At 42.2% G+C, this 27,906-nt stretch overlaps 1 protein-coding gene across 8 annotated transcripts; it reads right to left on the bottom strand.

The window, feature by feature from the left end:
- Positions 1-260: 260 nt before the first annotated feature.
- Positions 261-27,804, bottom strand: LOC139422454 (NXPE family member 3-like). Of its 8 annotated transcripts, none has more exons than XM_071173659.1 (6): positions 27,706-27,804; positions 5,162-5,278; positions 3,510-4,282; positions 3,295-3,365; positions 2,826-3,044; positions 261-2,732 (listed from the first exon to the last, which is right to left on the bottom strand). In XM_071173659.1, exons 2-6 carry the CDS (start codon positions 5,261-5,263, stop codon positions 2,188-2,190), a joined length of 1,710 nt encoding a protein of 569 aa, XP_071029760.1. In that variant the 5' UTR covers positions 5,264-5,278; positions 27,706-27,804; the 3' UTR covers positions 261-2,187. The 8 variants fall into 8 exon arrangements, with proteins under 8 accessions (XP_071029760.1, XP_071029765.1, XP_071029750.1 ...); XM_071173664.1 differs by having other exon boundaries at positions 5,162-5,298; XM_071173649.1 differs by having other exon boundaries at positions 3,510-4,285; positions 27,706-27,803.
- Between the last annotated feature and the right edge of the window lie 102 nt (positions 27,805-27,906).

The following is a 27,906-nucleotide window of genomic DNA, read 5'->3' on the forward strand; positions in this document are numbered from 1 at the left end:
TGACACGTGTGGTTGTCGTAGCAAAACAGAGAACACCATCGCGTTTGTGAGAGTCTCCCTTTCCATAGAGTGGTCATAATAGTTTTGTAGGCCAAACCGTTTGGACGCTACAGATGTTTCGTAAGAAGACCAATTTTCGGGATGTCTCATGGTCTGACAAACACCACTGTAACTCCAAATAACACTGTAACTAAGACACCTTCGATCGCAGATGCAGAAAGTCAACATAGACGGATGTGGTGGATTGAGACGCAGCCTGATGGATTTTGAAGGGATTTTTTTATTATGTTACTTAGATTGACACACGGGTGCATCAACAGACTCTTAGGGATAAAGTAGTGAGACTACTTTCTGGAGGACAATGCCATGCTGACTCACACGCATTAGCAATTTGTGGGTTGGGCTAAGGCTTAAGAGGGTGTGAACTATGCTGAATGGGTGTAAACAAAGAATAGCCCTCTAGGAGGTGTGAAAATCTCATAAAAATCAAAGGGAATTTTCTCTTACTTGTCTCCAAAGTGGGACAACAAGTTTATCACCTTTTAAAGCAAAATAACTTTCCCATGTTTTCTCCAACTACAGTGTATGATATTATACTATTTTGAAGCTCAGTCTGTACTTTTATAAAACATTTAAAATAAGCAAATCACGTTTGACATACACTGAGTGTACAAAACATTAAGGACAACTTCTTAATATTGAGTTGCACCCTCCCATTTTACCCTCACAACAGCCTCAATTCGTCGGGGCATGGACTCCACAAGGTGTCGAAAGCATTCCACTGGGATGCTGGCCCATATTGACTCCAATGATTCCCACAGTTTTGTCAAGTTAGCTGGATGTCCTTTGGGTGGTGAACCATTCTTGACACACACGGGAAACTGTTGAGCGTGAAAAACCCAGCAGCATTGCAGTTCTTTATGCCAACGGTGTGCACCTGGCACCTACAGCCATACTCCATTCAAAGGCACTTAAATCTTGTGTATTTCCCATTCATCCTCTGAATGGCACACATACACAATCCATGTCTCAATTGTCTCATGGCTTAAACATCTTTATTTAACCTGTCTCCTCCCCATCATCTACACTGATTGAAGTGGATTTAACAAGTGACATCAATAAGGGATCATAGCTTTAACCTCAATTCACTTGGTCATTGGAGGAGCGGTTGTCTTTAATGTTTTGTACACTCAGTGTAAGCCTCAATAGAGAAATCTGGACACAAATGTTCACAGACAAAATGTAACAATCAGTAACAATCGTCATTCATTGTGATGTGACAACAGTATTCAAAAGACACTCGCACATCTGAGTAATCTTTTCTGCAGGTGCATGGCAACAATTGAACAAGATGAAGGAAAAAGGAAACCGCACACTGCTCTTGATAGTATCACTGATCTTTAATAAGCTAACGTATCAGCCTCACAGCCCTCGTCAGAGCTTTTGTGAATTTCTTAAAATTAGCACCCTTATGTAGACCTGGCCCCACCCACATCTGTTCTACACATCGAAGGGGGTTGGAGACAAAGGAAAAACAAATAAGTGCTACCAAATATAACAATATGCATTTCATAAATATTACAAAAGTGTATAAATAAGGCGTATTGAACACGTCTGTAAATTCTCAATGAGGACATAGTAAGTTTTCATTAGTCATAGGGTACATCGTTCGAAAAACGTCAGAATAATCTACAAGAGACACATATTTCATGTTCAAATTCACAACATAACAAGCATTTCATCATTAAGTCCTTTAGGAAATAATGTCTGGAGGGTGAAAATCCCAAAACATTCTCTTTTACTCAGAGTATTATTAATATCTCCTCCCCTATCTGATATCTTACATTTCTCTATGCCACAAAATCTAAAGGTGGAAATGTCATGCTTCAGGTCATTGAAATGTACAGCGACTGGATAATCCCAGTCGTTTCTCCTGATTGAACTTTTATGTTCACTAATTCTCTGTTTGAGAGAGCGGGTGGTTTTACCGACATAACAAAAGCTCTGACGAGGGCCGTGTGGCCGATACGTAAGCTTATTAAATATCGGTGATACTATCAAGAGTGATGTGACAACAGTAAAAATACATAATGCAGAATTTGGTATTTCTAGGATTTTTAAAAATATTGTATACTGTAGGTGTTGAATGATACAATTCTGATATAAATCATTCTTAATCTGCTAGCCCTACTCTGGGCAGACTTGAGAGAGGATAATGTCTATCATGTTCTTGATGATGATAGGAGGTGGGTGGAGGGCATGGGGGAGGTGGTGGGCAAGGGTCATCTCCCAGGCGTCTATCAGTACAACATCCAGACCCTTGAACATAGCCCTGAGCACCCCATCCAGCTGCACTGAGAACCAGTCACTATTGTACAGGCTCACTTTTGGGTCCAGGGCCTGGAGGTTGGCCGAGCGCAACACCACCAGGGTCCCCGAAGCCCGGTTCAGAAGCCGCACCACCGCCCGCCGAATGTGGCGTAGTCGGCGAATGTATACCTGCACAGGGAAGGTGCTGAAATGGGACCATATGCTGATGAACACCACAGTATTTGACCCACCAGTTAGGCCATCCAGCTCATTAGCTACATAGCGCATCTCACTGGCGATGACAGTGTTGAAGCGGATTGGAGGACCGTGACAACGGTATTTCAGCAGGATGTTGTGGGTGCTGTCCACTGCCATGAAGGGCCCCACATTCTTAGGACTGTAAAGGTTGAACTCCTTCAGGTCTGTCACAAAGAGGAAGGGCGAGTTGGGAGTTGGACAAAAAGAAGAGAGTGTTAGAAAGCACAGTAGAGAGTGAAAGATGCCGCAAGACTTACCTGGTACTAAGGTGTTGAGGTACTCGAACCACTGTCTGACAGTAGAGTCTCCGTACATGTACACCACCTTGCCCTTCAGACACTGAGTGGCAGATGAGATGTTAAACTGGCGCATCACACCACCACCCAGAGCTCGCCATGACCCTTGGAAGTAATACCCGGAAGGAGTGATCCTGGTAGACTCTGTCTTCATGCTGCTTCTCTCCACGTCTGCTTTGTCTGAAAGAGAAAAGCAAGCATCTTGCACCAGCTAGCATCATCACTTTACAGGCAATAGAAGTGCTAGGGCTTTCCCACCTTACATTACTGTAGATGCAGTAGTTGGCTCGAATACTGTCCTGCACACCCAGAAACTCTCCAGAGTTGAAGTAAACAGCCACACAGCAGAGCAGAGCAGTTAGTAGGCTGGTTAACTAGTGTTAAAAAGATATACACACAGTTGTACTGTGGTATCTCCTTGCTTGCCTACCTTTTTTCTCAGGCAGCACAATGACACTGTCAGACCCTGAAGGATGAATGGGAACTTTGATATTTACACCACTGAGAAAAAGTGGAGAAAGAATCATATTTGAATGTTAAATAAACTCAATGCAGCATGCAATCTGATACATTGGAAACAGAGTCTGTGAATACATTTCACACACTTTTAAACTCATTCACTTGCATACTGTAAAACTCACTAACCTTTGAAAGAGCAATGCCTCCTTGTTCACGAGCAGATGGTTCACATAGGGTCCCCTGGCGTGGTTGATCCGTGTGTCACAGCTCAGCAGCTTGGGCTTGTAGCAGTACCAGGGCTCCCCTGTGTGGGGGTCTGTGTAATTGCACAGCGGCTTCTGGTTGGTCGGCAGACACAGGTTACATACAGTTGTCTGGGACAGTTTTCCAGAGCGGAACAGACTTTGAAAGGGAATCCGGTCGGGCCGTTCCTCTCGTATCCGTCGTAGAACATGAATTGCCTCACTAGGATGGACCAGTGTCACCTCCACCTGTGCAGACCCCTGCCATAGTAACGGGAAAATGGCAGAGTAGGTCCCATTCCTGTGGTCCAGCACCTGTCCTGCAACGCCTGCCCCCAATGTGGAGGAATGCAGCCGGGCCAGCAAGAAGTCTCCACCATAGCTCTTGGGACGCCCCTGGAAGTCATGCATATGGACCAGAGCCTCCAACTGGTTCCCCACGTGCCACTCTCTCCTGCCCCCTGCTGGCAGGATCACAAAAAGGCTGTGTGCAGGGTCACTGGTCTGGTTCAGGGACACATTCACAGAATGGGGCAGAGGCTGTGGCCAGGCGATGGACTCTAGGAGGTCACGCTCCTCCAGAGCCTCCTCCGGTGAGGGCTCCTGGCTACAGTAGCTCTGATTGCGGTCCAGAGGAGAAGGGCCATCTGGGAGCAAAGCTGAGTGGATGTTGCTTTGGTGCTGGTAGAACATTGACACTGCTTGGCAGTTGAGCTTCTGCTGAGTAAAGAGGAGAGGTCACTAACAGGCATGCTACACTGGACACTAACTTTTGTAGAGTGTGTGACGCTTCCATTAATTTTAATGAAACCTGGACATAAGCAGCATAGCTCTGTGAGAGGCTTGCGCTGTTCAGTGTAAAATGACTCTCTGGTACTATTTTCAAGAATTTGATGCATGACTCACACCCAAGAACACTTGATAAAGTTGGCTTGCATTCTGCTGATGCTGGCAAAATCTATGCATCAAGTGTAGCATCTAAAAACCTACTGTTTTCGTGACGCCCTAGCTGCTCTTAGCAACGTGGGTGTATTTACATACACTAGCTTTGCTTTAAATTGTATTGGGTTGTAAATTAAATCCATTTCCATTTCAACTTACTGTGCCGATTGGCAGGACTGTTGGTTATTATGAAGGCTGACTTAAAAAATATCTAAAGGATCGTATTACAGATTTTCCAAATGTGGGTCTGTTGTCAACCGACTTCCTCTGCTTACCTCAGGTCAAAATAAAAGTCCTTCACGTGCACCATATGTGGACAGAGAGGAAGTGGGTCTACAACAGACCCACATTTGGAAAGTCTGTTTAATAATACGATTCTTCAGATATTTTGTCTCAAATTCCAAACTTCATAATGACCAACATTCCTGGCACCCAGCACAATAAGTTGAAATGGAATTGTATTTAACTTAAGGCAACGCAGTGGACTGTTTTTGTGCCACCCAATATAATTAAAAGCAACACTAGTGTATGTAAATACACCCACGTTGATAAGAGCAGCTAGAGACACCCCAGTGTAGCTCCCCTGATGAGGGGGAGAGGGTGATAGAAGCAATGTGAGATTGGTTCGTATTAGGCCAGATGGATTTACCCTACCTCCAGAATGTTCATGTTGCTGAACAGGAAGAAGAGGCCTGACAGGGCCAGCAGGAAGAAGATACAGATATATCTGGACAGGCTCCTCCACATGGTGTCCATTCTCTGTCAGTCAGCCTGATATTGACATAAAGAAGCTGGTAAGGGACAAATAACAATTGTATTTAATTCTGTTGAGCCATTTTCTTTGACCAAGTTAAATTGTAAAAAAAAGTTTTAAAAATGTAAAATTTTCTTTCCTATACCTCTCAGATATAGGACAGAAACAAAGACCTTTCTTCTGAAACTCGTCAGTCTATTCTATTCCCATAACCACAGAGGAACTCTGGAGCTCTGTCAGAATGACCATCAGGTTCTTGGTCACCTCCTTGACCAAAGTTCAGTTTGGCCAGGCAGCCAGCTCCAGGAAGAGTTTTGGTGGTTCCAAACTTTTTCCATTTAATACTGATGGAGGCCACTGTCTCCTTGACAGGATTGTGCCTCAACACAATCCTGTATCGGAGCTCAACGAACAATTCCTTTGACCTCATGGCTTGGTTTTTGGCTCTGACATGCCCTGTCAGAGCCATATATATATGGGACTTATATAGACAGGTGTGTGCCTTTAAAAATCATGTCCAATCACATGAATTTACAACAGGTTGACTCCAATCAAGTTGTAGAAACATTTCAAGGATGATCAATGGAAAGGAGGCACCTGAGCTAAATGTTGAGTCTCACATAAAGGGTCTGAATACTTATGTATATAAGGTATTTCTGTTTTGTATGTTTAAAACATTTGCAAACATTTCTAAAAACCTCTTTTCACATTATGGGTTATTGTGTGTAGATTGATGAATAAAATGAATGAGAGAAAGAGAGGGATAGAGGTGTCATGTCTGTGATGTCTTTCTCTTCCATATCCATATTGTGATGCAAATATTCCCCCATTCAATACAATACATTCACTTAGGCATAAACTCTGTGACCCATCTTTTCCCGTTCAATGTAATGACAAACATCAACCCCGTGACACATATATTTTCCTATTGACTGCCTAAAATCGGTCTTCTCACGACAACGTCTGAATCGTGCGAACCGAAATCCATACTCGCACGAACACAATGGTGTTCTCTGTTTTGCTCTATGACCACCACAAGCGTCACAGGACTTGTCTGAAGCCAGTACCGCAGATCTGCCAACGTCTGTCTGTAGCGTCCAAGCTGTTTGGGTTACACACTAATATTTGTATTTTGTATTTTATTTAACCTTTATTTGACTAGGCAAGTCAGTTAAGAACAAATTCTTATTTACAATGATGGCCTACCCCAGCCAAACCCTGACCCGGACGATGCTGGGCCAATTGTGCGCCACCCTATTGGACTCACAATCACAGTCGGTTGTGATACAGCCTGGAATCTAACCAGGGTCTGTAGTGACTCCTCTAGCACTGAGATGCAGTGCCTTAGACCGTTGCCCACTCGGTAGCCCTCCATCGAAAGTTGAGACTCTCACGAACATGTCTGTTTTTCTCTAGGATGCCCACAAGCCTCACAATTCTCCTCTGAAGGTAGCCTGGTACCAGTTTAAAATGTTTTATGGAAGTACAGTGCATTTGGTAAGTATTCAGACCCCTTGACTTTTTCAAAATGTTGTTACGTTACAGCTTTATTCTAAAATTGATACAATTATTGTTTTCCCTCATAAATCTATACACAATAACCCATAATGACAAAGCAAAAACAGGTTTAGCTGTTAATGTATTATGTTTGCTAATGTATTAAATAGGTATTCAGACCCTTATTTACATAACTATTCCGAACCTTTGCTATGAGACTCAAAATTGAGCTCAGGTGCATCCTGTTTCCATTGATCTGTCACACCCTGATCTGTTTCACCTGTCTTTGTGCTTGTCTCCACCCCCCACCAGGTGTCTCCCATCTCTCCTCATTATCTCCTGTGTAATTATACCTGTGTTCTCTGTTTGTCTGTTGCCAGTTCGTTTTATTTGTCAAGCCTACCAGCGTTTTCCCCCTTGCTCCTGTCTGTTTTTTATTCCTGTTTACTAGTTTTCCATTCTGCCTGCCCTGACCCTGAGCCTGCCAGCCGTCCTGTACCTTGTCCCACCACACTGGATTACTGACTTCTGCCTGCCGTTGACCTGTCGTTTTGCCTGCCCCCTGTTCTAGTAATAAACTTTTGTTACTTTGACACTGTCTGCATCTGGGTCTTCCCTAAAACGTGATAGTACGAACTGGGCATGACCGACACAGCAGATTCAGACCAGCTCCACAATGCTGTCTCCCTGCCACCATTGGACGACACAAGGAGTTACTGCAATGTCTTATGGAGGGACACCATACCCTGGCAGAACGCCATGCCCAGGTATTTGAGACTTTGCTGGAGCAATTCTGCGGATTCCTCACTGGGCAGCGGGTCACAGCTGTAATCTCCCAGCCTACCCCAGTGTCCCGAGAACCCCTCTTACCTCCTCCGGAGCGCTACACTGGATATTCTGGAACCTGCCGGGCTTTTCTCTCCCTCCAAATACACCTCTGCTGTCTTCAACCAAGATCTCAGCGATCACTGCCTCATTGCCTGCATCCGTAATGGGTTTACGGTCAAACGACCACCCCTATTCACTGTCAAACGCTCCCTAAAACGAGCAGGCCTTTCTAATCGACCTGGCCCAGGTATCCTGGTAGGATATTGACCTAATCCCGTCAGTAGAGGATGCCTGGTTATTCTTTAAAAGTGCCTTCCTGACCATTTTAAATAAGGATGCCCCATTCAAAACATTTAGAACCAGGAACAGATATAGCCCTTGGTTCACTCCAAACCTGACTGCCCTTGACCAGCACAAAAACATCCTGTGGCATACTGCATTAGCATCAAATAGCCCCCGTGATATGCAACTTTTCAGGGAAGTTAGGAACCAATATACACAAGCAGTTAGGAAAGCTAAGGCTAGATTTTTCAACCAGAAGTGTGCATCCTGTAGCACAAACTCAAAAAGGTTGTAGGACCCTGTAAAGTCCATGGAGAATAAGAGCACCTCCTCCCAGCTGCCCACTGCACTGAGGCTAGGAAACACTGTCATAAATACACGATAATTGAACATTTCAATAAGCATTTTTCTATGGCTGGCCATGCTTTCCACCTGGCTACCCCTACCCCGGTCAACTGGCTTGCACCCCCCACAGCAACTTGCCCAAGCCTCCCCAATTTCTCCTTCACCCAAATCCAGATAGCTGATGTTCTGAAAGAGCTGCAAAATCTGGACCCCTACAAATCAGCCGGGCTAGACAATCTGGACCCTCTCTTTCTAAAATTATCTGCTGAAATTGTTGCAACCCCTACTAGCCTGTTCGACTTCTCTTTCGTATCATCTGAGATCCCCAAAGATTGGAACGCTGCCGCAGTCATCCCCCTCTTCAAAGAGGGTGACACTCTAGACCCAAACTGCTACAGACTTATATCTATCCTACCCTGCCTTTCTAAGGTCTTCGAAAGCCAAGTTAACTAACAGATCACCAACCATTTCGAATCCCACCATACCTTCTCCTCTATGCAATCTGGCTTCCGAGCTGGTCATGGGTGCACCTCAGCCACGCGCAAGGTCCTAAACGATATCATAACCGCTATCGATAAGAGACATTACTGTGCAGCCGCATTCATCGACCTGGCTAAGGCTTTCGACTGTCAATCACAACATTCTTATTGGCAGACTCAACAGCCTTGGTTTCTTAAATGATTGTCTCTCCTTGTTCACCAACTACTTCTCTGATAGAGTTCAGTATGTCAAATCGGAGGGCCTGTTGTCCGGACCTCTGGCAGTCTCTATGGGGGTGCCACAGGGTTCAATTCTCGGGCCAACTCTCTTCTCGCAGCGCATGATAAAGGGGTTTGGGTCCGCTGTCTGTGAAAATCTTAACAGTAGAATCCTCAGGTTGGAATATGTAAGCCATATGTCCATCACTCGTATCCAAAACTCACACAACTCAAACATTCAGGGGCAAAAGTATACATCAATGATGTCGTTCTTGCTGCTGGTGATTCTCTGATCCACCTCTATGCAGACGACACCATTCTGTATACTTTTGCCCCTGAATGTTTGAGTTGTGTGAGTTTTGGATACGAGTGATGGACATATGGCTTACATATTCCAACCTGAGGATTCTACTGTTAAGATTTTCACAGACAGAGGACCCAAACCTCTTTATCATGCGCTGCGTATGAGAGAATGGCTTAAGATAAGACTAGTGCTCTGTCAAATTGAACAGGCCCTGAGTGGTACAAACAAGGCTGCCTTTGCATTGGAAGAGGTTGTGTGCGGGTGCAGTGATTTGAAAGCCATAAGGATCTCTTCAATGGCGTATAGCCCCGACACCAAAGTAACAATTTTAGCATATGAACAATTTGATAGTACAAATGCAACGAAGTCTGTCAGTTCATATGTATTTGCCAAAGCCTGCAAGGATGTAAACGTTTTTATGCCAGTGTTTAGCTTTAAATGGATTGATTACCCTATATTCATAACCCTGATGAATAAGCTGGACATGATTACGGCGCTGGCCGCTTCTATCCTACCTGCACAACGTTTGGTCTATCCCTGGAGTGAAAACTTACGGAGCCTTGACAGAGCGTGTGTGGGATATCCTGCGAGACGAATGGCAGTCAGGGCCCTTTTAAAGGAATAGTAAATTTTTTTAAATAACTATAGCATTTTTTAAAAGGTCTGCACTAAATTAAAGGGGATTAATGCTATATCTCAACCCTTAACGAACGGGAATCGTTCTCTCGCGGAGAAATGCAATGTCTTTTTTTATTTTTATTTATTTTACCCACTTTTTTCTCCCCAATTTCATGGTATCCAATTGTTAGTAGCTACTATCTTGTCTCATCGCTACAACTTCCGTACGGGCTCGGGACACACAACCCAACCAAGCCGCACTGCTTCTTAACAGAGCGCATCCAACCCGGAAGCCAGCCGCACCAATGTGTCGCAGGAAACTCTGTGCACCTGACAAACTTGGTTAGCGTGCACTGCGCCCGGCCCGCCACAGGAGTCGCTGGTGCGCGATGAGTCAAGGATATCCCTACCGGCCAAACCCTCCCTAACCCGGACGACGCTAGGCCAATTATGCTTCGCCCCACGGACCTCCCGGTCGCGGCCGGTTACCACAGAGCCTGGGCGCGAACCCAGAGTCTCTGGTGGCACAGCTGGCGCTGCAGTACAGCCCCCTTAACCACTGCGCCCGCAATGTCTTATTTTATATGAATACAGTCTTTCCTACAATTATATGTTATAAACATTAATAAAGGTTATTAAAAGTTTAGTACTGTCTGGTAATGATGTATACAGTTGGGCAAAAAAGTTTTTAGTCAGCCACCAATTGTGCAAGTTCTCCCACTTAAAAAGATGAGAGAGGCCTGTAATGTTCATCATAGGAACACTTCAACTATGACAGACAAAATGATTAAAAAATCCAGAAAATCACGTTGTAGGATTTTTAATGAATTTATTTGCAAATTATGGTGGAAAATAAATATTTGGTCACCTACAAACAAGCAAGATTTCTGGCTCTCACAGACCTGTAACTTCTTCTTTTAAGAGGCTCCTCTGTCCTCCACTCGTTACCTGTATTAATGGCACCTGTTTGAACTTGTTATCAGTATAAAAGACACCTGTCCACAACCTCAAACAGTCACACTCCAAACTCCACTATGGCCAAGACCAAAGAGCTGTCAAAGGACACCAGAAACAAAATTGTAGACCTGCACCAGGCTGGGAAGACTGAATCTGCAATAGGTAAGCAGCTTGGTTTGAAGAAATCAACCGTGGGAGCAATTATTAGGAAATGGAAGACATACAAGACCACTGATAATCTCCCTTGATATGGGGCTCCACGCAATATCTCACCCCGTGGGGTCAAAATGATCACAAGAACGGTGAGCAAAAATCCCAGAACCACACGGGGGGACCTAGTGAATGACCTGCAGAGCTGGGACCAAAGTAACAAAGCCTACCATCAGTAACACACTACGCCGCCAGGGACTCAAATCCTGCAGTGCCAGACGTGTCCCCCTGCTTAAGCCAGTACATGTCCAGGCCCGTCTGAAGTTTGCTAGAGAGCATTTGGATGATCCAGAAGAAGATTGGGAGAATGTCATATGGTCAGATGAAACCAAAATATAACTTTTTGGTAAAAACTCAACTCGTCGTGTTTGGAGGACAAAGAATGCTGAGTTGCATCCAAAGAACACCATACCTACTGTGAAGCATGGGGGTGGAAACATCATGCTTTGGGGCTGTTTTTCTGCAAAGGGACCGGGACAACTGATCCGTGTGAAGGAAAGAATGAATGGGGCCATGTATCGTGAGATTTTGAGTGAAAACCTCCTTCCATCAGCAAGGGCATTGAAGATGAAACGTGGCTGGGTCTTTCAGCATGACAATGATCCCAACACACCGCCTGGGCAACGAAGGAGTGGCTTCGTAAGAAGCATTTCAAGGTCCTGGAGTGGCCTAGCCAGTCTCCAGATCTCAACCCCATAGAAAATCTTTGGAGGCAGTTGAAAGTCCGTGTTGCCCAGAAACAGCCCCAAAACATCACTGCTCTAGAGGAGATCTGCATGGAGGAATGGGCCAAAATACCAGCAACACTGTGTGAAAACCTTGTGAAGACTTACAGAAAACGTTTGACCTCTGTCATTGCCAACAAAGGGTATATACCAAGTATTGAGATAAACTTTTTGTAACTGTTCTACAACCAATGTTTATAAATAAAACATATGTGCATGTTTCAATATTGCGCAGTAAAATTGTTTTGGATTAATTATAAGATGTTTTAAAAAGGTCTGTACTAAATATTATGAATTAAATAAATGGTTTTAAAGCGGTATCTCACCTTTAATGAAGGGGCTCTGTCTTTTGCTCTACCATCATGCATGTCCCGGAGAAAAATAATTTCGGAAAAGACGTGTGCGTGCGCGGGTGTGCGTGTGCTTGGCCTGTAGGTGTGTGTGTTAAAAAAAAAGGGGGTGGGGGTGTGTGTCTCTGCATGGGGTGTTTGAAACCAAGAAGGTGTGTGAGGCTGTTTAGAATTGGGTGTGTGTCTCTTAAAATGGGCACTTTCGATTCATTAACACACATGCCTTTCAAATACATATTTATCTCACCCCCAAGGACGTGGGAGGCTAAAAAGTCAAACAACCCTGGCAGAAGATATCTTGTCTAGACAACTTCCTACGGTTTAAAACATATGTTATTTCTAATCAGTGCGTATACAAACGGCCCCCCACCCAGCTCTATACATTTATATCGGACACCCCCACAAGCTGCTACCCATGATGGTGTAGGAAATCAAAAGGAAATACAGGCAGACAGAATATGTTGAGACAACCACCTGTGGTTTTGGGGTCTCTAAACATTCAGGGTTACTATATTGACATTTTTTTTGCCTCCGGAAAAAACGTCACCCCCGCTCTGTAAACTCATTTATCTAATATCTCTCCTTTGAGCCCCCAACCGCAGCGCGAGTGATAAACAATCCACTCTGTACGAACGACCAAAAGCGCAACTCCAGACATGGCCAGCAGCCCGGAACAGCTAAAAGACCATCTGTGAATCCATCCTAATGGAGCTTTCTGAAGGTGAGTTAGTGAAAATAATATATTAGATTTGAAGGCTAGGCATTTTCAGGGAATGGTATGGATATTATTGATATTATTGTAATATTAAACAGGAGTCATATGTTTTTTTTAAAACCAGGGACAACGATTTTTTTGTTAATATGTCAAATTCCATATTCTTATAATTTAAAAAATGTATATATATAGTATAAATACATGTTAATATTATCTAACGTTTGTAGGGTATTCGTTCTTTAAGCAGTTGCTCCGGGGAATAAATGATCTGGAACAGCCTTCATTAGAAGGGGGTTCAGAGGAGCAAAACGCATGCAGCCAGTCCCCATCACACTATTGTCAACGTAAGTCCAATAATAAATCCATAAGAATATTTATACATTAAAAACAAAAACTGAGCGCCATATATTAAAAGCTATTTTTGTGTTTACAGCTGACAGACCGCCAAGAAGGATCACGGCTGCATTATGTACTCTGAACAACTACGCGGAGAAGATGACATACAGTGGGGAGAACAAGTATTTAGTACACTGCCGATTTTGCAGGTTTTCCTACTTACAAAGCATGTAGAGGTCTGTCATTTTTATCATAGGTACACTTCAACTGTGGAAGACGGAAAGTATAGGCAATTAGCAAGACACCACCAATAAGTGCAGGTGGTGACCACAGACCACTTCTCAGTTCCTATGCTTCCTGGCTGATGTTTTGGTGCTTTCACTCTAGTGGTAGCATGACACGGAGTCTACAACCCACACAAGTGGCTCAGGTAGTGCAGCTCATCCAGGATGGAACATTAATGCGAGCTGTGGCAAAAAGGTTTGCTGGTGCGGTTGGCCCTGGTTTCCTCCTAATGCAAGACAATGCTAGACCTCATGTGGCTGGAGTGTGTCAGCAGTTCCTGCAAGAGGAAAGCATTGAAAGCTATGGACTGGCCCGCCCGTTCCCCAGACCTGAATCCAATTGAGCACATCTGGGACATCATGTCTCGCTCCATCCACCAACGCCACGTTGCACTACAGACTGTCCAGGAGTTGGCGGATGCTTTAGTCCAGGTCTGGGAGGAGTTCCCTCAGAAGACCATCCGCCACCACATCAGGAGCATGCCCAGGCGTTGTAGGGAGGTCATACAGGCACGTGGAGGCCACACACACTACTGAGCCTCATTTTGACTTGTTTTAAGGACATTACATCAAAGTCGTATCCACTTTCATTTCCAAATCCAGACCTCCATGGGACTCCAAATCCAGACCTCCATGGGTTGATAAATTTGATTTCCATTGATCATTTTTGTGTGATTTTGTTGTCAGCACATTCAACTATGTAAAGAAAAAAGTATTTAATAAGAATATTTCATTCATTCAGATCTAGGATGTGTTATTTTAGTGTTCCCTTCATTTTTTTGAGCAGTGTATATATATATATATATATATATTGTTAGTTATACATATTTGATTATTTATACATTTTTATGATTGAATATGTTAAAACAATGACAAATAATGTTTTTTCAGACTCCAACGAGACATCCCCGGCAGAATCTGGAATGGTTGGTGAAAAAAGTCAAGAGCCCCCGGTTTCCGCGATTCGTCAGAACAGCCCTCTCAAAAAACCTGAGGTAATTTAATTATGTATTATTAATATATAGTATTATATCTGAAATGTATTTGACATTTTTTATCTAACATATTTTATGTTTAATAATCTATTTTGTATGTATTATTTTCTTTCAGGCTCCTCCCCGGTGTATAACGGCACAGAAGACCCTACACACCTAGAGCACGCGGATGCACCGGACATTCACACTAAAACACAGAAACTGGAGGATTTCACCGTTTTAAATGACATTTCCGAGGTAGACGACTTGCTATTATGTGAAGCAGCCAGCCTTTTTTATTCAGCCATTTTTTTGGGTGGAAACACCCGAACCTGAAATAGAACAAGCTAGGTTTTTCACAGCCTTTTCCAGGGCTCTAAAATCCCGAAAGGTTTTGCTCCACAAACAAATGGGGGCTTTACTCGAGCGACAATACAGTCAGGATCTATCCTTCTGGCATAGAACAATGCCACGTTTGTTAAACAGCAATCCGATTAAAAACCGCAAATACAGGCACCACAAACATATATGTAACATGTATCCTTCCAGAATACCACAAGAACACACATCATTAATTATCCAAATGGCTGAGCCAACAGACATAATTGAGACAGTTGAACCCCTGTTGTCCCAGATACCCCCCGAACTCCTAGCTATAATTAACCAGATGAATGAGGCGGGTTAACAGACATAATACAGATAGATGAAACCATATTATCCCAGATTCCCGCCGAACTCATAAAAAAAAAAAAACGGATGAATGAGTCAGGGACGGCCGATGAAAACCTGTTATCCCAGATCCCGGAAGCCCTCACATCTTTAATTAACCAGATGAATGTGAGCCTAAGATCTTCTACACTGGACCCCCCCACAAACCCCGCCATTAACACCCATGTCCGAAGAGTCTGAAACGCAATATAATGTTTTTGAGGAATTGGAAAATTGTCTAATAAATCAGGAGGGCGATGGTATCGATAGAAGTGTCTGGGTTGTGTACTGAAATAAATTCAGCAATACAGAGATTTGACAGTTTTTCAATTTCACATGAATGAATCAGAATCTTGACTATGCAGTGTTTTATGTAATGATATTGGATACTCTGAACGAACTGTTAGACAGGGCAAGAGATTATGGCGAACCTCGTGATGTCTTACCATTGGAAATTTGTGGAGATAGCCTGCAAAACACTGTATCTCTTATTTTACCCTATGGCGAAGCAGATCTTGAACAATTTATAGCCCTGCTGGAACGACTTGTTCAGACAAATGTATCCGTCATAGCCGATAGGACCCTCAAGCTTGTAGTGCAAATAATACGTCAACCCCAGGGTGGTGGTGGGCAGAGAAGGAAACTAGATAGCCTAATGCAATCAGAAATCATACGCAATAAAAGGGCATACCTCATAAACGTTCACAATCCTGGTAATAAGCTATGCTTTGCAAAAGGCCTAGCACATTTACTAAACCCTGGATGTACGGATCTAGCGGCGTTACACAAGGCTAGAGAGCTCCAAACGGCCGTGGGTCTAGGTATACAGGATGCGCTGGCTTTATCGGACATAGTCCAAATTGAAAACTTTCTGAACTTCAAGATTGTGGTTTTGTACCACAGTAGAGCTAATGCAGCTCTCTTGAAATTCCAAAACAACCCACAACCTCATCCTCAGATTCTGTACTTTTATGTTCAAAACGACCATTATTATGCCATTACTAACATCACAGCGTTTTTAGGCGCACCATATGTGTGTCCATCCTGCCATACCAGATACACCCGAAAAGGGGGGCACTCGTGCCATTATAACTGTTCAGTATGTCTGGATGAAAATTGTCCGATGCAGCCCTTAAACCTTACACCCTGTGCGGATTGTGACCACACATGTCGTTCGGCCTACTGTTACAAAAAACACAAAATTGAAACATGGCACCCCAAGGCCTGTAAATCTGTAAGCAGTTGTGACATTAACAAGAAATGTCCAAAATGCCATTGCAATTACAACCTTAAAATAGACAGCCCTAAACCTTGTGTGTGGAATCATACATTGCCCAATATGTAAAGGGCCTTTTTAAAAGCAGAGACGCTGAAGTGGTTCAAGAAGTGCCACACGAGTGTTATATTCAGCCCTTGGCTGAAGATGAACCTTCAAAGAAATATGTGTTCTATGATTTTGAGACAAATCAGCAATCAGGGGTTCATTTGCCTATTTTTGTATCTACCATGACTTTCAAGGGTGATAAGTGGTCGGCAGAGGTGCCCAATTGTGCACTCCTCTTTCTAAAACGCTTTAGAAAATCCCAGTACAGAAACTTCACGATTATAGCGCACAATTCTAGAGCCTATGACTCCTACCTTCTTTTGAACCCCTTGATACAGCAAGGCATTGCACCCAGTGTCATAGCTCAAGGTAGTAAAATCTTGTGTTTTGTAGACCCCGCTTTCAACCAGAGATACAGAGAGATTGGCTCAAATGCCAGAGGCCTTGGGTTTTGAAAACTCTGTGAAAGGTTGGTTTCCCCACTTCTTCACGTCTGAGGAGAATCTACATTATATCGGATCTTATCCCAGCCCCGAAATGTACGGGTGTGATCAAATGTCTCCCAAAGAGCGAGAGAGATTCATGAAGTGGTACGAGACAGTAAGACATAGCACCTTTGATTTCCATAAAGAGATGGAATCATACTGTGACAATGATGTGGTTTTATTTCATGAAGGATGCCTCAGATTCAGAGAAGAGGTAATCAAAGATGCAGGCATTGACCCCTGGAGTTGTACAACTATTGCATCGGCAGGCATGAAAACCTATCGTACACACTTACTACCTGCAGCATCTATAGCTATCCCCTTGACTGACAACTACCGACGCCAATTCAAGTCATACTCTAGTGAGTACTTGGCCCAGGATAAAGACATTTTTATTCAACGCGCTTTGAATAGGGATGAGAAGGCTTTTGGGCCTTATCATGTAGATGGATACACACAGATTGATGGTGTTGAGACCGTGTTTGAGTACAACGGTTGTTTCTTCCACGGTTGTAAATCTTGCTTTGTGCTCCAGGCCATGTGTGTCCTAACCCCAAAAACTTTTGGTGTCTGGTACCAAGAGTACCAAGAGTTTCAAAACAAATTGGAATCTTTACAGGCTACTTACGGTTTAAAAGGGAATGTGATGTGGGAGCATGAGTGGACCACACTCAAAAAGTCTGATCCTCATTTTCGAGCCTTCCTTTCCAGCTTTGACACACCAGAACCCTTGGAACCATGACAGGCCTTGTATGGAGGCCATACCAATGCTTTGACATTGAGGTATGTAGCATAGGATATGTAGATTTTACATCCCTTTATCCTCATGTAATGAGTTCCTCATGCTATCCTATAGGGCATCCTGAAATTATTCACCGCGACTTTGACTTACCCCAAAACTATTTTGGTCTGATCAAAGCAACTGTCTACCCTCCTAGGGGTTTGTTTATACCAGTGTTGCCTTACAAGGGACCTCAAGGAAAACTTTTCTTTCCCCTTTGTTGCATCTGCAGTGAAAACAACAGCCAGGAAAACCCTTGTGATCACTCAGATCAAGAAAGAGCCCTGTATGGGTCACAGTTGAATTCTCTAAGGCTCTAGAGATGTGGTATCGTGTGGCCAAAATCTTTGAAGTGTGGAACTTTTCCAGGAAATCAGACACTCTTTTTAAAGAGTACATCAACACCTTCTTGAGATGCAAGCAAATGGCTTCAGGCTATCCTGCATCGGTCACAGATCAAGAGAGCAAAGACAGGTACATTCAAGACTATCACGACAGAGAAGGCATACTTCTTGACCCTGACAGAATAGAGGTCAACAAAACCAAAAGAAACGTGTCGAAATTGTACTTAAACTCTCTTTGGGGGAAGCTATCGCAGATATGTAATATGCTAACAACGTCGATGATTAAAGACCCTGAAGAATTTTTGTAATTTGTATTATTGGACCAATACGAAGTTTCCCATTTTTCATTCTTGAGTCAAGACATTGCCTTGGTGCAATGGAGACGTAACAAGAAGTGAGTTCTACCCCCGGGTAATGTAAATGTGTTTCTTGCAGCATTTACCACGGCCTATGGCCGACTTGATCTGTACACCCTCATGGAGCAGCTTCAGAGGCGGGTTCTTTACCACGACACAGACTCTGTGGTCTATGTAAGCAAACAGGGTGATTGGAACCCCCCACTTAGCAACTATCTGGGTGGTTTAACGAGTGAACTCGAAGATGTTGACCATATCACAGAATGGTCCTCCTGTGGTCCCAAAAGCTATGCTTTTAGGACTAAAGACAATCACGTGGTGTTGAAAGCCAAAGGCGTGACTCAAAACTATGAAAATGCCCCGTGTGTCGAGGGGTTCATAAACGACCGGAATAGTGACTTGGAGATTTTGAGCTCCTACAAACAGATTGTTAGTTATAAAAAGGGCTTTCTTGGGGGCTCCTCCTTCCTTCAAGATAGAGTCAAAGGCCCGGGTCACCTCTGCCCCACTCTTATTTTTTAAGACCCTTACGAATGCTATTTTTGAGAAAATATCTATAACCGTTAGCATGTAGCGATTTCCATCATTTTTATCTGCAAGGGCCTGCATGTCACATAGATCCGCCTGAAATTGGGACAAGGGATGAGTAGAAAAAACTATATTTCTTGGAAATTGTTTTCGTACAGGTTTATGTAGAGTATTAAGCATCCTGCTCTGCTAACCACTCATTCAGTTGAGCAGCGCTTAACCGGCTACCAGTTTCTTCGGCTATAGCTCTCTGTAAACGCTCCTTACCCCCATAAGACCCTGGGTTAGAGGGGGTATAATAAATGTTTTTCAACGTCTGCTCCACCATCCTTCTTGCCTTTCTGGGGTACAATAACGTTAATGAACCCCTTTCAAATAACTAAAACATTTCATTTTCATTTCACATTTTTATTTTTTGCAAACATCAAGTATTAAGTATACCGACAATTCAGGATTCGTTGCAGGATACTTGTACCCGTTTCTCAACGATCCCAGCATGCAACACCTTGTATATTTGGTTTAGATTAACAGGCTTGTGTCGCTGAATTTTTAAAACACACACATCCGCTATATAAGTATATAAACAACAAATATGATACATGTCACAAATAAATGGTGTTTCAAACAAATAAATTAAAATCTTAGACAAGGTTGTTTCTAGTTCTTCAGAATCATCCACAAGACGGGATACCATTTGTGTCCATTGTAGACTCTCACCCGTATGTCGTACATGATTCATGATTTGCTCCATTTTTAGCACACACTCTACATTAGTCCAGGTATTGTGTGTTGTGTAGAACGATACATTGTTCACTTTATTTTCAATAATTTGAGGCATAACATTTGTATGTTCTCTCAAAATATTTGTATTTATTTATTCTCTCTAACATCGTATGCATATAGTTACCGAGCCAGTAAATAACAAATAAGTATAGTCACTCGGTCTCTTGGGGTTTATTGAGCCAAAAAGTCATCACATCAGCCACCACAGCTTCCCTGTATTTGTTGTCGTCCACCAGGGTGTGTTGGATTTCTTTGAGTTTCTCGTGGATGTAGATCGCCTCCTTCAGTTCATGTAGGAAAGCCCCGGTTACCCCGTAAACTCTGGGAATAGACGGCGAAGGTATAAACCTGCAGGACCACAGTCTTTTCACCAGCTCTTCAAAATGGTTGAAGAAGGAGTATCTTGGGGGCTCGTATAGGCATGGATGATGGCGCTGGCTAGGGTGATTGATCTCACAACCGATGCATTTTTCTCTTATATACTCTCCAATCACCACGTCTAAAAGTGTGGCTACAGAGGCCTTGATGGTGTCCACAAACATAGTACTAACCACCCCATCAAACACATCCTCAGGCTGTGTACATATAGGAGGTGTCGGGGTCTTGCCTGGGGGGAGTAGAATGGTGGGCTGCGTGGCATAGAGTCCTTAGGGTCTGGCCCCCATGACGTATCGGAGTCCTGGTATGTTGTATGAATATCCATGGTATATGCTGAAATGAAGAACTGGAGGCTTTATGGGCACTCCTTTTAATGTTGCACCAGTCCTTTGCGTATCAGGGCGAAGTTAACGCAGCCGCGTACTTAGTTTTCTTCGGGGGCTGACCCTTCTGAGGATGTACCTTCTTGGGGTTCCTGTGAATCATAATCCTCAGGATTTGTATATATTATATACTTCCTTAGCTGAACAATGCTCTGATGCTTTTGGCTCTGTACAAAAAGAGCGTCCGACAACTCTAACATTTTCAATTCCATTAGATCCCAACTTTTAAAAGGAATAAGCATGCGCAACATAAAATCTCCAGGCCACCATCACAAATGTTTTGGTTGCGGGTTTCCTCGTTGCTGATATAGAACACGCATCCACATGGAAGTCCATTCTTTCTTTGTATTTTCACCCTGTGAAATACTCTTCCTGAGGAGTCAGGGTGTCACGTCCTGACCTTAGTTATCTTTGTTTTCTTTATTATTTTGGTTAGGTCAGGGTGTGACGAGGGTGGTTTGTTTAGTTTTTGTACTGTCTAGGGTTTTTTGTATGTCTAGGGGTTTCTCCTAGACTAAGGTGTTTATATCTATGGTTGCAGAGATTGAGAACCAATCAGAGGCAGCTGTTTATCGTTGTCTCTGATTGGGGACCATATTTAGGTAGCCATATTCCTTGGGTATTTTGTGGGTTGTTATTCTATGTTTAGTTGCCTGTTCGCACTAGTCATATTGCTTCACGGTTAGTTTTGTTATTTTGTATAGTTTTGTTCAGTATTGCATTCATTTAATAAATTAGAATGTACGCTTATCACGCTGCGCCTTGGTCTCCTCCTTATGATGACCCTGACACAGGGGTACCTTTCCAACGGGTCTGGTACCCCGTGAACACACTATACCCCTTTGTGATAACTCTCAGTTCGGGACACACAACCTTGTGAAAAACCGGCCATTCTTCAAGCCCGTAGTCCACTCCTAAAGTCTGGTCTGTATATTCTTCTCCTTCAGCTACCGTTATAGAGTTTCACTCTACCGGCCTGGTAATCAAACTGATACCCCCATTGCTGTCCATTAGACATCCTCACTTGATCTTTCATGTGAATGTGAGGGCAGTTCCTTTCCTGCAGTCGAATGACAAAAGCGCCCTCTAGTGGCCTCATGAGTAGAAAGTTATTCATATTCTTCATTTCAAATCCGGTGTTTCTACGTCAAACGTCTGTGATGTAAATAAAGTGTAATATTGGGATACAAACTCAAAACTGAATACATTTCAAGTCTACAGTATATCTGACATGGTGCAGGTGTCTAATTTATTTTATGCCCACAACCCTGTGTGAGGTGTATAATTTTGTTTCAAAGTAGGTTTGTATAAGACGACCAAGAAACCCTCTACATGACACTGATTTAGCCCAGGTTTTAAGAGGGTCTCGAATAAGAGCCATAGTTTCCCCCTGTACATTAAACACACACACACACACACAATATTGGATCTTTAGTTAGACATATCCTGGCTTTTTGTCAAAGTTTTCTGGCCAGGCGAAATATTGCATCATCGTCATTATTATGGATCTATCTAAGTAAATGCCATTAGAAAAAAAAGCTAGTGTAGGCCTGTTGTTCCATGTGGAATGTTTGACGTGACCGAGTTGAAATCACCAGGGAGGCCAAAACTCCATCCCACCAAAACAGGCTGAATTTTCATGCAGTCTTTTCTAACAGCTCTTAGACTAAATCGGCATTATCATTATTTTCACAATTTCGCAATATTGTTACATCCTCATAGTGTGGGAATATATATAAAACACAGAAAAATCACGTTTTTACTGCACTGGGCCAACCTGTTTCTTTTACCCAGGTGTTAGGCTTTAAGGTATCCGGATAGCACTAACTCCAAAATAACTAACTACCAGATTTCTGTCCGGTCTATTTCCTCTGGTGGAAGAATTCAATTGTATGAATTGACTTATCAAAATAAAGTTTCATGAAAATGTGTCATTCATTGTCATTATAATATGTTGGTAAATGCTATATAAAAGCAATAAGGCACGCGAGGCGGTGTTGTACTGTACCTCTGCTTTCACCTCGAGTGCCTTATTGCTTAATTAAATTGTTGTGGCTAACGGCATACAATTTTATAAACCTAGTTATAATGAGTGTTATAGAATACTGTTCATCCTTTTGTCATACGCTCTAATGCCAGCTGTTAATGACAACTGCCATTCAGTGGTGTAAAGTACTTAAGTAAAAATATTTTACTACTTAGTAGTAAAAGTACTACTAAGTACTACTTAGTAGTTTTTGTGGGTATCTGTACTTTACTATTTATATATTTTTTTGACTACTTTTGCTTTTACTTCACTACATTATTTAAGAAAATATTCTACTTTTTACTCCATACATTTACCTTGACACCCAAAAGTCCTCTTTACATTTTGAATGCTTAGCAGGACAGGAAAATGGTCCAATTCACACACTTATCAACAGAACATCTTTGGTCATCCCTACTGCCTCTGATTTGGTGGACTCATTAAACACACAGGCTTAATTTGTAAATAATGTCTGAATGTTGGAGGTTGCCCCTGGCTATCCGTAAATTTAAAAAACAAACAAGAAAATGGTGCCATCTGGTTGGCTTAATGATACATAAGCATGTTTTAAACCAAATACTCAAGTAGAATTTTTACTGTGAGATTTTTTACTTTTACTTGAGTCATTTTCTATTAAGGTATCTTTACCTTTACTCAAGTATGATAATTGGGTACTTTTTCCACCACTGCTGCTATTACACAGGCTGCATGTTCACAGACACCGGCTTAAGTAAAGTGATGAATTTGAGATGTTATAAAATAGCTAAGAATTTGATTATATACCACAGGATGAGTTGAAAGGATCACTTAAGGCCTAGGTGGGTGCAACTTGGCATGATGGTAAAGGCTCATGGGCCATACTCTTTCATGCAATGCCATGTGAATTGGCCACATGGTGGCGCTATAACAAGGGATTGAAGATGCAAACTTTGAAACATCATGCCCCCTGTTTGAGCTAGAGTCCAGAAATTCAGTACAGGGATCCCTCCCCTTACAAGAAAAAAATATGTCTCAAGGACACAAGGTCCTCCATGATGTATTTTACGTCATTTAAAAATAATAATAATAATTTTTAAAAAACGCTTCTTCTCTTAGTCCAGTAGATAAACTAGAACATTTTTTTGATTTGGTATAGAAGTGTGAAAATAGGCGCGGAACAAAACCTGATAGAGTGCCATTTTAGCTAAGCCTTGGTCAGTATGCTGAAAATGCATTTGCACTCTTTTACATTTTGTGTAATGGCTTCCCCTGTGTTGGGTCTACATGACCTCTATATAGCTTAAAATGTTTGTATTGGTTTGGGGAACACATTGAATTAACAACTGAATCCATATTGTCTTTGTTTTTACCTTGATGATCGCAACAATGATAAACTTGTATTTTACATTGCTGTACAAATTGGTATTTCCTTACTTTGAAAGTGATGTATTAAATACAAAGTTACCGTTTACACTGTAAAAAAGTTATGTTCCCTGAAGTCTACTGATTACAATGATATATAATATATGTAACTGGAGTTTCCAGCTGAACAAAAAGGAGAGCAGTCAGGGATAACTTCAATAAAAATATTTTCTGTTTAATTATTAGTTGCAACAGGGAGATACCTCCAACACAGAAGCAGAGAAAATGTTGAATAGGCTCTTTTCTGAGAAGGCCCTAAGATATTAATTACACACTACCCGAGTTTTCACTAAATACCAGCCCCAAAGGCTTGTAGGAAGTCACAACATCAGCAGCTACAGAAGCACACAGTGTCACAGATACATTATCAGTGTGTCCTCGGCGAAGTCTGGCAGCAAACTTTAACCATAACATTCAACACGGGCAGACATTTGATACTGGCAGTAAAACAGGAAATAGGTAGGAAGATCAGCACTTAGTTATAACAGTATATACTTAAATGCAAGAAAATAATGAATCTAATAAATTACAATTACAATATGATATTATAAAATGCCACTTAAGAAATGTGTCAAGAAACCTACCCTGTACACATCACTCCAAGTAAATGATGATTGTGAACTTCAGGAAACAGCTTAGGGAGCACCCCCCTATCTACATCGACGGGACCACAGTGGAGAAGGTGGAAAGCTTCAAGTTCCTCGGGTTACACATCACTGACAAACTGAAAAGGTCCACCCACACAGACAGTGTCTCTTCAACCTCAGGAGGCTGAAGAAATTTGGCTTGGCACCTAAAACCCTCACAAACTATTACAGATGCACAATTGAGAGCATCCTATCGGGCTGTATCATCGCTTGGTACGGCAACTGCACCGCCGTAACAATATGGTCTCTCCAGAGAGGGTGGTCGGGTCTGGGCTCTCCAGAGGGTGGTGCGGTCTGCCCAACGCATTACCGTGGGCAAACTACCTGCCCTCCAAGACACCTACAGTACCCGATGTCACAGGAAGGCCAAAAAGATAATACAACAACCACTGCCTGTTCACCTCACTATCATCCAGAATGTGAGTTCAGTACAGGTGCATCAAAGCTGGGACCGAGAGACGGAAAAACAGCTTTTAACTCGAGGCCATCAGACTGTTAAATAGCCATCACTAGCACTTAGAGGCTACTGCCCATATTCATAGACATGGAATCACTGGCCACTTAAATAATGTTTACATATCTTGCATTACTCATCTTATATGTATATATACTGTATTCTATACTATTCTACTCTCTTCGTCTATGCTGCTCTGACATTGCTTGTCCATATATTTATATATTCTTAATTAGATTCCTTTACTTAGATTTGTGTGTATCGGGTATATGTTGTAAAATGGTTAGATATTACTTGTTAGATATTACTGCAATGTCGGAGCTAGAACCACAAGCATTTCGCTAAACGCACAATATCTGCTAAACACGTGTATATGACCAATACAATTTTATTTTATTTTATTTGAAACCCATAGGAATGCATTATGTCCAGAAGGGAGATAGGTAACCCATTTTAACAAAATGTGTTCATGATGACACCACAAAACTTGTACAAAAAGCCAGGATATGTCTAACTAAAGATGCCCAATATTGTGTGTGTCATGTACTGGGGGAACACTATGGCTCTTTAAGGGCTATTTGAGGGGAATTAGAGACCCTCGTAATCAGGCTGACAGAAGGAACTGCCCTTACGTTCACATGTACCTATTACACAGGCTAGGGTGTGTGTGTGTGTGTGTGTGTGTGTGTGTGTGTGTGTGTGTGTGTGTGTGTGTGTGTGTGTGTGTGTGTGTGTGTGTGTGTGTGTGTGTGTGTGTGTGTGTGTGTGTGTGTGTGTGTGTGTGTGTGTGTGTGTGTGTGTGTGTGTATGTATATAACTTACAGGTGGGACAAGGGATCATGACCCCACCTCCCCAATATTAGAGACAGGTCAATTTGACCCCCTCAATAACATACCATGATGAATTTGATTGATTGGAAATAATTTTCCTACCATAAAGTGCCAGGCAGCTACTGGTTTTCTGTGGCTTTACATGAAGTTATATGACTGCTACTTTGATATTACACCATAATCCCAAAATAACATAACAGAAACTCAACCATCCCAACACACTGCCGTCTAACTTCGCCCCTTGACGAAAAACAAGTCTATGTGAGTGTGTGCAATGGTGGTGGAATCCATGTATTCACATGTTGTGTGTGTGTCTGTTTTGTGCTTTGAGGATGTCTCTGCCCACATGTGGTCTAAGTACGACACGGCTGTTTGATACATTCTTTATATCCCCCATGTTCCTGCCACTGTTTTTGAGTGTATGTGTGTGTGTGTGTGTGCAAGGAAACAACAACACTGACCAATAAACATTCAATTGTAACATCAACTATTTAGTTATCTAGGTTTCTTTTTTAGAGCTGCCATTGCTACTGTAGCCTGCACATCTACATTTCTTCACAGCTGTCACAAATCCTCTTGTGCCCCAGAAACCTTATTATGTTGTAAAATTCTATTTGCTTCCATTTTGTTTCAATATATTTACGTGTTTTGGTAAGTTATTATTAATACAACAAAATACATTTTGTGCAATATTAGCTTTTGTCTGAAGCTGAAATAGACAGGAAATTGAAACGCTAATTTGACCTATGCACTAACAAGACTTTTCAGTGTACGAAGGTTTGACACATGCTGGAATACTGTAGTTTTATTGCAACAAGATCTCCTAGTTTCACTTACATATTCAACGTATTATGGAAGCATTAATTCCACATGGTTACACGGTTAAAACAGAAACAACTCAAAGGGTTAAGCTTAGGTACTCATGCCGAGTGGTTTAGGTTAGGGATATGGTTTGGGATAAGCTTAAAACAAAATAATTAAAAACAATGCACTGTTTCCATCAATTATTCTCATGGCTTGCAAGAGCATTATGAACTGTCGTAGCGCAGTGGTCAGAGCAGCATGCTTTAGTCTGGTCAGAGCGCTTTGCCTCTGAGCATCATTAGTTGCATGAGTGCTCGGCAAGAGTTAAAAAATGTGTGAGCGCCGAAGGCTGCACATATCAACGTTCTCAGGGTCGTTTCAAATGTCCAAAGTCTATTTCTAGTGATCAGCCTGCTTTATTGATCTAATGTACTTCAACAACAGAATTACTCACGTTGGACAAAATGAAAATGTTAGCCATAATCAGAGACTAAAAAGTGTTGGTTTACAATTACATTGTTTATGCTCTATTCTTACAATAAAAGTGACTCAAATTACACAATAAAGGATTCACAATTCAGTTACTTTTGGGCAAAATATAATCCAAAACACAATCAAAACAAACTGCAAATGCATCCAACAAGTTTGTACAGTCAAAAGCTTGATGTAACTTTGGACTATACCATAAGTGTCAAATTTCTTCAAATGGGGGGACAAAATACATGAAGTGTTTTCATTTCTAAATGGTAAAAGAGGTATTAAAATACCCTCAAAACACAGGGGGAGGAAACAGAAAGACCAGAAGACCATTATTTTTGGCACAAAGTTCATTAGGTTGATTATAATGCCAGCAGGGTGTAGGCCACTGCAATCAATGAGAAATGGTACTTAATCAATAACCCGTTAAGGAACAGACCAAGCAAAAATGAAAGATTGGCTCTTTGAATGTCATTTCTTTTCTATAATCCTTGATTCCACATTTACTGTGAAAATATCAATACAATGCAACCTGTACCAACAGATTTTATATGCTCATGTGGTTCCAGTTATAATTGATTAAGTTAGTTAGTTGTGCTGTAGTTGCTTACCGTTTATGTATTGTCCCTCTTTGTATAGAATAAATGATTTACCAAGTTGATGTCCTGTCCACTGTTATTCGAGGCTGTCTGTCTGAAGAGCATTCATCTGTCCTTTACACCCATAGAAGTAGATAGAGAGCGCATTTAGGGCTGTGTCAGTATTGACATTTTGTCCGGTAGTTATTGTCATGCAAATGCCTGCTGGTCTTA

Source organism: Oncorhynchus clarkii, chromosome 2 (assembly GCF_045791955.1).
Source record: "Oncorhynchus clarkii lewisi isolate Uvic-CL-2024 chromosome 2, UVic_Ocla_1.0, whole genome shotgun sequence".
Taxonomy (NCBI): domain Eukaryota; kingdom Metazoa; phylum Chordata; class Actinopteri; order Salmoniformes; family Salmonidae; genus Oncorhynchus; species Oncorhynchus clarkii.